The sequence below is a fragment of the Caretta caretta genome, chromosome 1, assembly GCF_965140235.1.
Source record: "Caretta caretta isolate rCarCar2 chromosome 1, rCarCar1.hap1, whole genome shotgun sequence".
In the NCBI taxonomy this organism is placed as follows: Eukaryota; Metazoa; Chordata; order Testudines; family Cheloniidae; genus Caretta; species Caretta caretta.
Genome location: NC_134206.1, coordinates 137,064,660 through 137,078,101, shown reverse-complemented (window position 1 = coordinate 137,078,101; position 13,442 = coordinate 137,064,660). Strand labels below are relative to the sequence as shown.

Sequence of the window (13,442 nt, the reverse complement as noted above, 5' to 3'; positions counted from 1 at the left end):
TTTTCTGTCCCCCCATAAGTGCCCAGAACTGAACATTTAAAATCGATTAAAAATGCCTAAACCCCATAATGTTGCTCAACTAGTGAAAATTTGAACAAATACAATTAAAACAAATAGTGATATTTTCAATTGAAATTATAAAAAACAAAACTGAATTCTGCCAAGCCTACTCATGATATAACCAGACCCATCTTCTGGGGATGGAGCTGGAGCAGTTTCTCCAGCACTCAGCACAATTGCCATGGTATGAAAGAGGAAAAGAACAAACAGGAAAAAAAGAGTACAAAGAAAGAAGCTGTGGAATGAGAATTGATTGTGCTTTGGACTGTGATCTCCTGATTCGCACGAGATAAAGCAACTGGCGCATGGGCGTGTCACTCCAGAGGGATCGCCATTGGTACGAATATAAAGCAGCTCTTTCGGATGGGCAAGCCAGTGATGGCTTTTGGATGTTGCAACTAGCAATAGCAGCTGGTTTTTGCAGTATGGAGGGTACAGAGGTAGGGTTCTGTTGCATAAATAGAAGGGAATCAACGAGCCCGATTCCTCTCCATGCCATGGGGTTTCAGCAGCATTATTCCTTTTTACACCCCAGACACTGACACCATTTTCCCTATTAGATTCTCTTCCCTTCTCCATAATAACATTTTACAGTTGGATCAAGGTCAGGACATGACACCAGAAAGAGGCAATAACCTAAATAGCTACATCACATCCAGCACAATGAAGACAAACAAAATAGAGATATCAAATCTGAAAATGGATGTAGCTATTTTGAAATATTTTGAGTACTTTCCTGGGCAGCTCCTCAATGATATCTTATAACCAGAGCAAGGAGGATACAGGAGAAAGAATGATAAATAGTTAAAACAAATCTCTTCCCCCACAGTTCTTTCCAAGGCAATTCCAAATAGCCCTTTACTAAATAACACAAAAATCTCAAACATCTTCTCATATTTTTAAAGTGTGATGGTCTGCTTGATAATTTAATCTGGATGGAGAAGACTTCAGCCAATCTCTTAGGTCCTAGATTATGTGCATCACATTCTGCATCAAGTTGATATGGCTGAAATCACTAGATAACATGAACATGACAAAGGGGGCAGCTAGTGCGGCAAGGAAACCCATTTATTTAAGCAAAAGTTTTCAATCTCCTCTCACCCAGGTAAAATAAGCCCCTGCTGGCTGGCTGTTACTAATAGTTTGAGCTAGCTGAGTAGTCAGAACTGCACTGATGGCCTTTTTAAGGTTTCTAAACAGACCTATGTTCAGGGATTCCATTAAATCTTTTAACCATTTTGTCATATAATACTATTAGTCCTTATTATTCACTGTCTGTAGCAGAGGCGTCATCTTTCTTAGCTGAAGGAGGGGTGCTCGACCCCCACTCCGCCCCAGACCTGGCCCCCACTCCACCTCTTCCCCCAGGTCCCCACCGCCTACTGCTTCCCGTCCCCACTGCTGCTCCTCCCTCTCCCTCCAGCGCCTCCTGCAAGCCGCTGAACAGCTGATTGCGACTGGCGGGAGGTGCTGGGGGGAAGGGAGAGGAGCTGATCAGCAGGGCTGCCAGTAGATGCTGAGCAGGGCTGGAGCAACCATGGAGTCGGCGCCTATGGTTTGTAGTGCCCAAAGTGTGCTAGAGAAGACACGATCCACATCCCAAAGTACTTAAAATCTATACAGAGCATGACACAAAAAGCAAATGGAAAATATAACAAAATGTACTGTGGGAAACAGGCTGTGGGAAGAGAAGACAGGATTTTCATCAGTGTCATGATATTGCATTGGTCCAGATACTGTAATGAACTGTAGGAGAGTGGGCCTCTACTCAGAGATCCACCCACATGGAGCTCATTGCAGGATTAGAGCTTTAGAAAGGTATCACCACACAACTTTAGGGGTTTACATTTTGTTGATTTATATTTTAATTTAGACTAGTGTTTGCTTTTCAATTTATTTTTATTATATAAAATATACACAGTGAACTTTGGTATAGTGAAACTCCATTTGTAGGGAAGGTGGATGAAAGTCACAATTAGCTAAATGCATTCAAGTTACAGTGCACCTCTGCTTATGGTGAAGTTGTTCTGGGAATGTGACTTTATTCTAACTACTGACTGTAACTGCCAGAGGACCTTCCGTGCCTGCAGAACAAAGGGCAGGATTTGCCCCTTAGAGCACACAACAAAATAAGCGGAGTGTCTCTGTGGTGGAGCATCTCGCTGCATTTCTAAATACTTTTATAATGCTACCAAAGCAGTAGGTGGGGAGGCCAGACACAATAGAAATGCCTAGCTTCTCATTTAGTGCATATTGGAAACTGTTACACTTTTATTTTAGAGAAAATATGGTTTATGTTTAGTTCAGATTAACTTTCTCATGATTTTATGACATCTACAAACATATGATAGAGCAGCCTGAGATGTAACTTGTCAGTCATATTTGTAAAATGCTTTGAACATTCAAAGTGAAGTAAATGCTACATGTTATTATTATGCAAGTGCTAAGTACTATGATTATGGTAATGAAAGTGGTGTAGCAATTACAACTATAACATCCTAATGCAATGGGACTAACTAACCATTGCATTACTTCAGTTTTATTCCAGTGTAACATCATTAAAATCAATTAAGTTATGGAGTGATCAATCAAGGCCAGTATATGGAGAAGAGAGTCAAATAATTATTTTTAAAATTGTTTCTAATTGGTAACTCTCAATTACCCTTCAAACATAAGTTCTGCTCACTGTAAATGTTATTAATGTGTAAATTTCACGCTGCTGTGTTGTAGAAGCACCAGGTACAATATACGCTAATGCTGTGCAATGCAGATGAGAAACAATACACTTTTCCTTAGCACAAAATATTACCGGTGTTTACTCCATTTCAAATTAACTTTCATTGAGCTTTGTGAATTTTACAAATATGATATGACAGCTTGAAATATTACTTTTGCAGCACGGACAAATGTCAGGAAAATTATCCATCTGTGCTCAGAATGGCACCCAACTGCATTGTTGCCTCCAGTAAGATGGTGTCTGATGTCACTCAAATGAACAGAAGCATTCATTTCTTTCTTGAGATTAAATAAGAGGTATTTGTCCATGACAGAATGTTTAATGTATGGTATATCACTCTGTGAGTTCTGTTTTCACCCTTGCATGCTGTTATTTTTCTCCCACTGTTAAGATATGCCAATTTCAAATTCTCCCCACTGAACAGTTACATTACCTACCAACCCATCCACATATTGTGGTGTTCCTATTGCAGAATTTCCATGGGAATTAAGCAAATTGAGTGGGCATAATTTTTTGTCCACTGCAAATCTACTTTCTCATTACACAGAACAATCATAATCAGATATTAAAAATCTGTTTCCATATGCTTAAGAATGCTGTCAAGGTTCCTTCCCCACTCATATTTATGACAAATGCCTAGTCAGAAATATCCACGCTGTGAAATATCTCACTCTCCTACAGCTTTTACACATGAATAGCTCCTATTATAGCTAATAAGAATTTTGTTCAGGTTTATAAAGAAGAAACAGCTCATCAAGCAACTAGTTAAACATCTGAAAGAATGTAAACATTATATAAACCAAGCACTGCAAGAAAAGAAGTCTGCAGGAATTCAGAAATTATGATTAATTTCTATAATAATAGTAATAGCATTTAGAGTGCTGTACATCTTCAGATCCTATGACAAGCATTAAGCAATTAATCAAAGAGAATGAGTGCTGTAGATTTGCTGCAGCCGATTCTTAAGCAATGCTTTTTTTTACATCTCTATCATTCTGTGTCCCATTTTATAAGGTCACATCAAGTTATGTTGTGTCAAATAGCATTTATTAACTCAGCCTAAACTCAGTCAGCATGCCATATACTACACTGCACTTTGTATCAAAAATGAAAAGCAATTTCACTGATTTTTAAATGTATGCAAAGGCCAGCAGATACCTGGGTGATTTTCATATTTATTGTATGCCAAGTTATTACATGGCAGGAATGACTTCACTTAAGATGTTCTCCAGCCATTTAAAACAACATTTCCCCTTTACTTTTAAAATTCAACCCAAAAAAGATTGAAAGGTTGATTTTCTCCTCCGAGTAGGAGAGGAATACCAATTGATGCTAATGGGAATTACTGATGCACATCGGTAGGGCACTAGACCCCTTCATTTTTCAGCATGGCTAGGAGATATTGCTGTGCCACTTATATTCCAATTTGTAAAGCGTAAAAGCTCACCAAATAGACAGATTTGCCTTCTATTCTGCTGAGCTTATGTCTCATTAGAGTGTACACAGGGGGCAATAAAACTTAAAGATGTAAATTCTATGAGTGTGGCCATGGCAAGAAAGAGATGGAAGCAAGGGGACTTAAGAAGCAAAAAAGCTGGTTTACCTGATACTGTATAGCACTTTCCCAGTCTTAGAAATCCTCAGCAACTTGTTGTCCGTTGTAACATCGTGGAAGTTTGCACCTTTCTCATTGGCAAAGAATAAATCAGGCTTCCAAATAGAGTCCAACATAGATGGATCCAAATCCAAGGAGTCGTCGGGGTATTCACTGTAAGCCAGGCGCGAGTCATTCCATTGCTGTCTCAGAAAGATGTTCACTCTGTAGTCCTACAGAAATGCCATGCACAAAAGTCAATCTCTTGCCAAGGTGAGAGTTCATTTTAACTTTCCTGATGCTCACAATGCTTTTAGGCTCAGAGCGGTACCAATGATATAATAAACCTACATATTACTCTTCCCTTTGAATGAGAGAGCTATTATTTAAAAATAAGGCAGTGCAAGTGGCATACTGCACCAAACTAGTGCAACAGGTACATTTTCCAAATCAAAAATAATAGTCCCTTTTCAACTGATGAAGATAATATTAACTACAACCCCCCATGGATTACTGTGGATTAACATGAGGCTCAGAAATATCAAAGTATTACTAGCTGTACAGTGTTCAGTAATCACAACGTAAAATAAAAAGATATGAAAGTATCCCAAAGAGTAACTTAACTCAGTCATTCACAATCTATAAATTAACAGATTCCAATACTCCAGGAGATAGGTACTAAAAGCTTTTGATATGGTATTCTTGCCAGCAAGTTAAAGAAGTATGAATAGGATGAATGGACTATAAGGTAGATAGCAAGCTGGCTAGATCATTGGGCTCAACGGGTAGTGATCAACGGCTCGATGTCTAGTTGCCAGCCAGTATCAAGCGGAGCGCCCCAGGGGTCGGTCCTGGAGCCGGTTTTCTTCAATATCTTCATTAATGATCTGGATGATGGGTTGGATTGCACCCTCAGCAAGTTTGCAGATGACACTAAGCTGGGGGGAGAGGTAGATACGCTGGAGGGTAGAGATAGGGTCCAGAGTGACCTAGACAAATTGGAGTATTCGGCCAAAATAAATCTGATGAGGTTCATCAAGGACAAGTGCAGAGTCCTGCACTTAGGACAGAAGAATCCCATGCACAGCTACAGGCTGGAGACCGACTGGCTAAGTGGCAGTTCTGCAAAAAAGGACCTGAGGATTACAGTGAACGAGAAGGTGGATATGAGTCAACAGTGTGCCCTTGTTGCCTGAAGACTAATGGCATATTGGGCTGCATTAGTAGGAGCATTGCCAGCAGATCAAGGGAAGTGATTATTCCCCTCTATTCGGCACTGGTGAGGCCACATCTGGAGTACTGCGTCCAGTTTTGGGCCCCTGACTACAGAAAGGATGTGGACAAATTAGAGAGAGTCCAGCGGAGGGCAACAAAAATGATGAGGGGGCTGGGGCACATGACTTACAAGGAGAGGCTGAGGGAACTGGGCTTATTCAGTCTGCAGAAGAGAAGAGTGAGGAGGGATTTGATAGCAGCCTTCAACTACCTGAAAGGGGGTTCCAAAGAGGATGGAGCTAGGCTGTTCTCAGTGGTGGCAAATGACAGAACAAGAAGCAATGGTCTCAAGTTGCAGTGGGGGAGGTCTAGGTTGGATATTAGGAAAAACTATTTCACTAGAGGGCGGTGAAGCACTGGAATGGGTTACCAAGGGAGATGGAGGAATCTCCATCCTTAGCGGTTTTTAAGGACTGGCTTGAAAAGCCCTGGCTGGGATGATTTAGTTGGTGTTGGTCCTGCTTTGAGCAGGAGGTTGGACTAGATGACCTCCTGAAGTCTCTTCCAACTCTAATCTTCTATGATTCTAATTCCATAGGAGCTGATTATGTGATATAATTTCTCTTCCTATCTACATCTTAGTTCCTGTTCATAACCTTTGTGTACCTATTGTATGTTTTCCTCTGTGTGTTCTCTAATTCTCTACTCCTCCACATCTTTTCTACTTATCTTCATGCTAATTGCACTCTCCTGCCCAGTAGCCTTTTAGTTACAACTGGGAGGACAGAAATTACTAAGTGGTTCATTTAGAGCTAACTTCAGTAGTGTGGCAAAACTGGCCATTAAGAGGACTGTTATAACAGCATGTAGGTACTGATCCAAAGCCCATTTAAGTTGATAGGAAAGACAGTCACACATATTCTGAGTGTATCATTCCTCCAGAGGTTCCATGCTCAACAAATACAGGTCTGGCATCGCTCGCTTTGTTGCTGTAGTTATATATTTAACTGACATCAAACCCCCTACATTTAACTGCCCTGAGAATAGTTTATCAGAAATCCACATGCCATTCATCTTGAATATTTTAGTTTCAGAAGTATTTAAGGCTATTAAAACTGATGATATTATCTGAAAGAAGAAATCTGTTTGTGAAAGGGTCTCAAAATAATTCAATCTTCTGCACAAAAATCCTGCATTTAGGATTTATTCTGCAGTAGTTAGAATATATGAAAATGGCAGCAATATACTTCTGACTTGGAAAATGTATGAGTTGACATTTGTTTAGTTAGGCCACTGAATTGCACTGTCTAAAAAATGTATCATCACTGAAAAGTAAGATAATATTCTCCCTATGATTAGTGATGCAGTGAGTTATTTGCCAAATATGAAAACTCTGATGAATAAGCCCCTCCAAATTTAAGAGTTTCCCACTGTTCATTCATGAGGCTCATGATGAAAAGTGCGTTGCTGAACTGACAAAACATTTCAAACAGCTCTTAGTGTAGCAACTGATGAAGCTTCTGAAACCATAGGATAATGTTTCATGATTTCATTGGTAGCGTGATTTTTTTTTTAATTTTGCCTGTGTGGATATGAGCCAAACAGGAGTGTCAGAGAGTACTAAGAGGCTGATAATGAGGGGCTGAGCTCAAGGAAAGTCAATTATTAGAGGCACTGATAGAATTCTTCAAAGACAAGCCTACATATATTTTTCACAAGTCATTTTTTTCTGTGCTATGGAATTTCATATGGTTTATAATTTAACAAATATTTTGAGTTCTAAATTGCCAAAGCATCTTTGTATCACATAAGGAGACAAACTTTAGGCGTCTCCTTTTCTCATTTTCTCAGCCTTAGAAATACAGTAATTATCTTGTAAATGTACATGGGACAATTTCCACTACAAAGATATGAAAATACTCTAACAAAATTACTACATGAAAGAGGGCAGGTGCTGGCAGGAAAGAAGGGAGACTGCTTAGGACATAAAGTTAATATATTCAAGTGTGTGAGTGGCTTTTAATTTCTCTGCAGTAGGACACATACTGAAGTTAAATGAAAGCAGAGGGATTTTTTATTTCCAGGACACTTGTATAATTGTTCACTTAAATCATTACAGTCTTTAAATTTCCTAAAAACCTATAAAAGACATATGCTTTCATCAGCTGCAGTACACACTAAATTTAGATTAGAAGGAATGAACTGCCAAGTACTTTTTGTTAGAAGAGTTAGTATAGGATGATATACATTATACCAAAGCTGAATTTAAATATCAACAGCCTTAAATATTCTTTACTGACACAGCTGGAAGGATAATGTTCAGATCGATCATTTTGGTATATTTGGAAATGTTCTCTCTCAGAACATTTTTGTGAGAAGCAGAATAGCATTATTATAGCCCCTGTTTGTCTCTAATTATTTTTGCTTCCCATCTAGATGAAAAATTAAAATGAAACACAAACTTTAAAAGGTAGTCCTGGTTTTCTTTCTCTGCTGCCTCTTTGCAACAGGGTGAGCAGGAGAGTGTGGAATGCTAGGGGGACTCTAGGTTAAGTACAATGATACAGTATCCTGTCTAAAATTTTGTATTTCTCTGAGATTATGTTTTTTGCTGATGTTATGAATATCATCCTGGAAAGCAGTCTTTTCTGAGAATGATCTCACAATATGGCATATCGAACAGCACATCAGTTATTTGGTAAATTCCTGAAGGCAGGCATGGGTGGAAGGTATTAAATCACTCACAGAGGGCTGATTTACACCAGCTGAAGAACCAGTTCACAAACTATCTAATTGCATTTGCTGCTCTCACAGAGAAATGAGGTCTGAACACAGGACTGGGAAACAAGAACTCCAAGTTCTAATCCCATCTGTGGCCCTGGGCAAGTCATTTAACTTGTTTACCTCGGTTCCCCACTATCAAGTGGGGGTAACCACACACACTTTTTCACAAAGGAGGGTTGACTATTAATTATTATTATTATTTATTAGTTGATATTCAAAAATTCTTTGAAGATTACGGGCTCAACCTATGAATGCACCAAGTTAATACTAGGCACAGCTCAGGAAATTGGCTGAGCAGAAGGGGCGGTAGAAGGTGCTGGGCCAGCTGGGGACCTAAATAGCCAGCACCGTAACTTAGAAGAGCTGCAGGACTGTTCTAAATTACTTGAGCTGCAGACAGCTGCAGTGCTAGCTGGAGATCTGTCAGAGCGCTGTGCATTCCATAGGGCCTTTTTCCATCGCACCCTTCCCCCAACAGGGCTTTGTTCACCCAAGGATGTGATTCAGGTGTCTGGGGGAATCAGCTGCCCCACCCAGCCTCAGCAGCACAAATGCATTTGCAAGAGGGTCAGAGAACTGTGCTATATAAATTCTAAATATGAATATTATCTGGCAGAGAGTTTTAAATGACCTGTTGTAGGGTCCTGAATCAGCCAGGTACCTGAGTACACAGACTTCTGTGAGACCACTCATGTGCTTAATGTAATGCACATGCTTAAGTACCTGGCTGAACCAGGGCCTAAGTGGCTAACTTGGCATCCTGTTTTTTCTAGTGAAAAGATGACACTGTCCATTCAGCCACAACCAAGTTCTATTGCACTTTACCAGTTGTAAAGAAAGGGCTAATTTATTTGTTGGAGTAAGTGGGTGGAATGCCATTGAAGCCAGCAGAGAACTTTTCCCAAATGTCAACCATTGATTAAAGTACACTCCAGCAATATAATATCCTTGCAATTAGTTATGTCTATAATTAACAATTAGTTTGTCAATCTATAAACTGCTCTTAGCTTCTCCAAGGGCAATAGCTAAAACCCCCTGGTCATTAGCTATGATGAACAACTGAATTCTCTGGCAGTGTTGCTCAACTTGAGAAAGATTACTCATCTATGATATTTAATCACAGCTATTTCATGCTGAGGTTTTACTGATTAATTCTGCGTGTGTAAAAGCATTCAAAATAGTTATGTCAGCCGACCAACTTCATCCCCGCTGTATCTCTACTTCCTTCAGTGGAGTTACATGAAGGATGAGGTGGCCCACTCTTCATAACATAAGGCCTGATCCAAAGGAAAGACAATGAAAAAACTCTCATTAACATAAAAAAGCTTTGTATCCGGCCCTTTGTTATCTACCATTGTTCTGGCATAATGTACATCATCCTCACAATTTCCTTTGGAACAAAAAAAAAGTGATACTGTCCCATTTGTGTATTACAATTCAGAAGAATTAACAAGACTGCATTTTGTCTCTATGGATCATTTCATAGAATTTAGAGTGAAAACTCATAGCAGAACTGCAAGTTGTGTTTTATAAACTGAATTTTTTAAAAATAAATATTTTTCATAATACATTTTAAAGTATGCATTTCATACCATTACAAATAAAAAACCCCAAAGCTAAAGTACTTCAGTAAATAAGGGTAGTAAACATGTAGGATGGAATTTTCAAAAGTCCTTAGCATTGGTTTAACTCTGCTCCCATTGAAATCACCAATAAAACTCCCACTGATTTCAAAGGGAGTGGAGTTTGGCTAATACGGAGGTTTTTTTAAGAAAAGCCCACCAACAAAATACAAAATTAACTTCAGTTTCCCACCAACCTTTCATCATTAGTACAAAGGTATCAAACTATGCAGTCATTTCAAAACCTCTGCTGGCTGTGAACACAGAACCTGTTACTGTTTAAGGACAAAGGGCCCATTCCACCAGTCTCCTCAGGGTCAAATTGTTCTCATGCATTCAGATCAGTGAAACTTGTGCATATCACATGAAATTCACCCCTCTGCAGGGGACCCGCACAAGGAAAATCTACCCCTTAAGTTCCATTTAAACCTTCAAAAGAGGGCTTGAGTGGAACTTAAGTGAGGCAAGGGACTTATGCTGGCCTACAGGGTTGAATTTCACTCCTGTATTCATCCTACTCAGAAGTCAGAAATGAGGCCTGTTGGTGTTAAGAATTTTGCCTGAGCAAATACTGCAGGATTGGGCCCCAAATCCTGCCTTTCTCCTAGTGAGCTCATCTGAGAGCCGAATTTCGTCCCCAAAGATTTTCAATATGCCTCTTCCAAGCAATGTTCTCAAAATATCCCCTTTAATACTTAAATCCTAAGTACTTTAAGCATTTTGGTCCTGTGAGATATGAGCGTCTTCTTTTGATTTTCAATCTTATGTATAACCTACTTAACGATGTATCATTTTTTTTAATTTTACTTTTTTGTCAAAATCATCAAGAGCATTTGATGGGAACAAAATGAGTTCTAGATGGCAAAAAAAAAAAGCCTTAATTATTTATCACAAGGGATGCTAAACTTTTCACCACATAATTAAATTGACTTTGGAAAGCGAAGTAGATGAGCAGTAATTGATGCCTGCCTCTAGGAATATTTTTAAAAACATATTCTAAACTAGTTATTAATGCGGTAACAGTATTAGGAAAATCAATATCAAACAGCTGAACAGCACCCACTTTAACAGAACTCATTCAACACTGTCTGCAGATATGATGAATAAATCAAAACGAGGAAGCCAACGGTCTTTGTTTTCATTTACTTGAGTGTTTAGCTTTTTTCAGCAGAATGTGTTAATGAACATTGAAAAGGTGCACATTAACATATTTGATAGATAATAAAATGCAATGAGGGGATTTAATCAAAGCAATGAAGGAGTCTAATTAATGCAATCCGCATTAGGTCGTGCAAATATTTTCATTGAATGCCATCTTGTAAAGCCAGTGACGTGCAGGATTTTTGCTACGTAATGCTGTGCCTCTCTCAATAAGTGCTAAGACTAACAGAAAAATATGTGACTGAATGCAAAACCCATGGCTATATGCATAGAAATTTCTTCTCAGAATCCTTTAGATTTAGGAAATCTGACCAAGACTTTAAGGATACTGAAAATAAAGTCTGTTGATTGTTATAAATTATGTGGCATTCTGATTTTTCCCCTCCCTCTCAGTGTCAATGTTGTTTTGATTTTCTTGTCAAGGTCACTTTAAAAGACTATGTATAAATACAGTAAGTCAGGGCTTTTCAACCTTTTTCATTTGAGGACCCCTAAAACATTTCAAAAGGAGTTGCAGACTCCTTTGGAAATTCAACCTGTGGTCCCTTGCCATAGAAGTCTTATACTGAAACCGACTGAACAGAATTCAGCTACAAATGTTGCATGGGCTTGACACGGCATTTGAAGCAGCATGAAAAAGGGCGCTAAACTGTGGGTTTCTATGGTAACAACAACACTTCGAGGTTTCGACCTGTAAGTGGGGATATTCACATGCTTTTGATTGATCAGAAAAATGGAATGCCTTTTCTGGGATCTGAAACTTTATTTTCACTGTCACCTTTTGCAGACTCCTCAGACATAGTTTGTGGATCCCCAGGCTCCGTGGACCACAGGTTGAAAACCACTGCTGTAAGTTATAACCTATACTGCCTCCACTCTGCTGTATTCCCTTATTGTTTATATCAGGGCCACTCTCTTTTCATATAATGTAAGAAAATTACCTAGCTTGTTAAAAATGCAGTTCATCGATTCTTTAGTGAAAAGTTAGAGGTTTTTCAAAAGCACCAAAGGATTTAGGAGAATTAGTCCCTCTTATTTCTGTAGGACTTGAGCTTCTAAATCTCTTCAGTGCTTTTTAAAATTTAAAATGATGGCATAATTTAAATAAATATTTAAATCAGGTATCTATTAACTAGCTAAGATACACACACGTTCTTTCAGAATGCAAACATTTCAGGGCAACATTTATAACCATACTACTCAAAACCTGTGCTTGATTTGCCATGTCATTTTATAGATAATGTGCTTGACATTGATTATAGGAGTTTGATCCTGCCAAGTGCTGAGAAATCTCTACTGTCTTTGACTTCAGAAGGTCTATAAGGCACTCATAAGGGGACTAAACAAAACAGTGTCAGAACTGCTGTGTGATTACTTCAGAATAGCTCACAGCTCTTTCTTTAAAGTGGTACATATGAATCTCATTGGATTTTGTTGTGGAGTGAGGTATATTCTCATTTCAATGGGGTTGTGAATACACCTGATTTTTAGGTAGGAGGGGGCAGGGGAAGGTTAAATCTGAATCCAAATTGCAATAGTCCTTATCTATAGTAGACTGAACTAAATCCCTGGATCCAGATACTCCAGAATTTTCAAGTATTCAAAATATGAATCCATTCTGTGGTGCCAACCCATTTACAGTTTCTATAGTGGATTGAACACTTAAAGTACTATGGACAAGACTCCATCACCCTCAATCACCATAGCTTGGCTCCATGTACAGCCCCATCAAAGTCTATAGGCCTATTTGTAGCGTAACAATCCATTAATGGAAAGATGGCAGAATATTACCGGTCAGGAGCGCTGTGTAATTTTTAAAAAAGTCCCTTCAGCATTAACAGGAATTATGTGTACTGCAAGGGAGCATGTGCACCAAAAGTTCTTCTCTTTTTAAATTATAGTAGAGATGTATGAATCTCAGCAATTAAGGTTCACAAGGATTTGTGGGGAAACTTTTCCGTGAACCTAATTGTGTAGATTAACATCCACTCAGTTTTGCTTTGGGTTGTCAGGTTCAAACAAAAGCAAAGACTCAAAGCAAATCTGGGAGAAAATTGTCTCAGTCTACCTGATGTTGAGTTGAGTTTTTCCTGGTTTCAATCTCAAAACCATAAATAGGCCAAATTCACTGAAATGTAGTTAAGATTGCCCCTATAGGGTCACACATGTTTTGGTGAAACTGGCCGAAGTTTCCCATCTGTAACAAAACCTAAAGTCAGAAGAGTTGTATCTGGTTCATTTCAGTTTCATTAACGAAATTTCACACAAT

At 38.8% G+C, this 13,442-nt stretch overlaps 1 protein-coding gene across 5 annotated transcripts in view; it reads right to left on the bottom strand.

Annotated features, from left to right (window-relative positions):
• GLRA2 (glycine receptor alpha 2) overlaps positions 1 to 13,442 on the bottom strand; it is a 162,818-nt gene that overhangs the window by 113,505 nt on the left and 35,871 nt on the right. For all 5 annotated transcript variants that reach the window (XM_048861062.2, XM_048861050.2, XM_048861070.2 and 2 more), the window contains one exon: positions 4,401 to 4,624. In XM_048861062.2, coding sequence (XP_048717019.1) covers positions 4,401 to 4,624 — 224 coding nt within the window. The remainder of the gene's footprint in view (positions 1 to 4,400; positions 4,625 to 13,442) is intronic.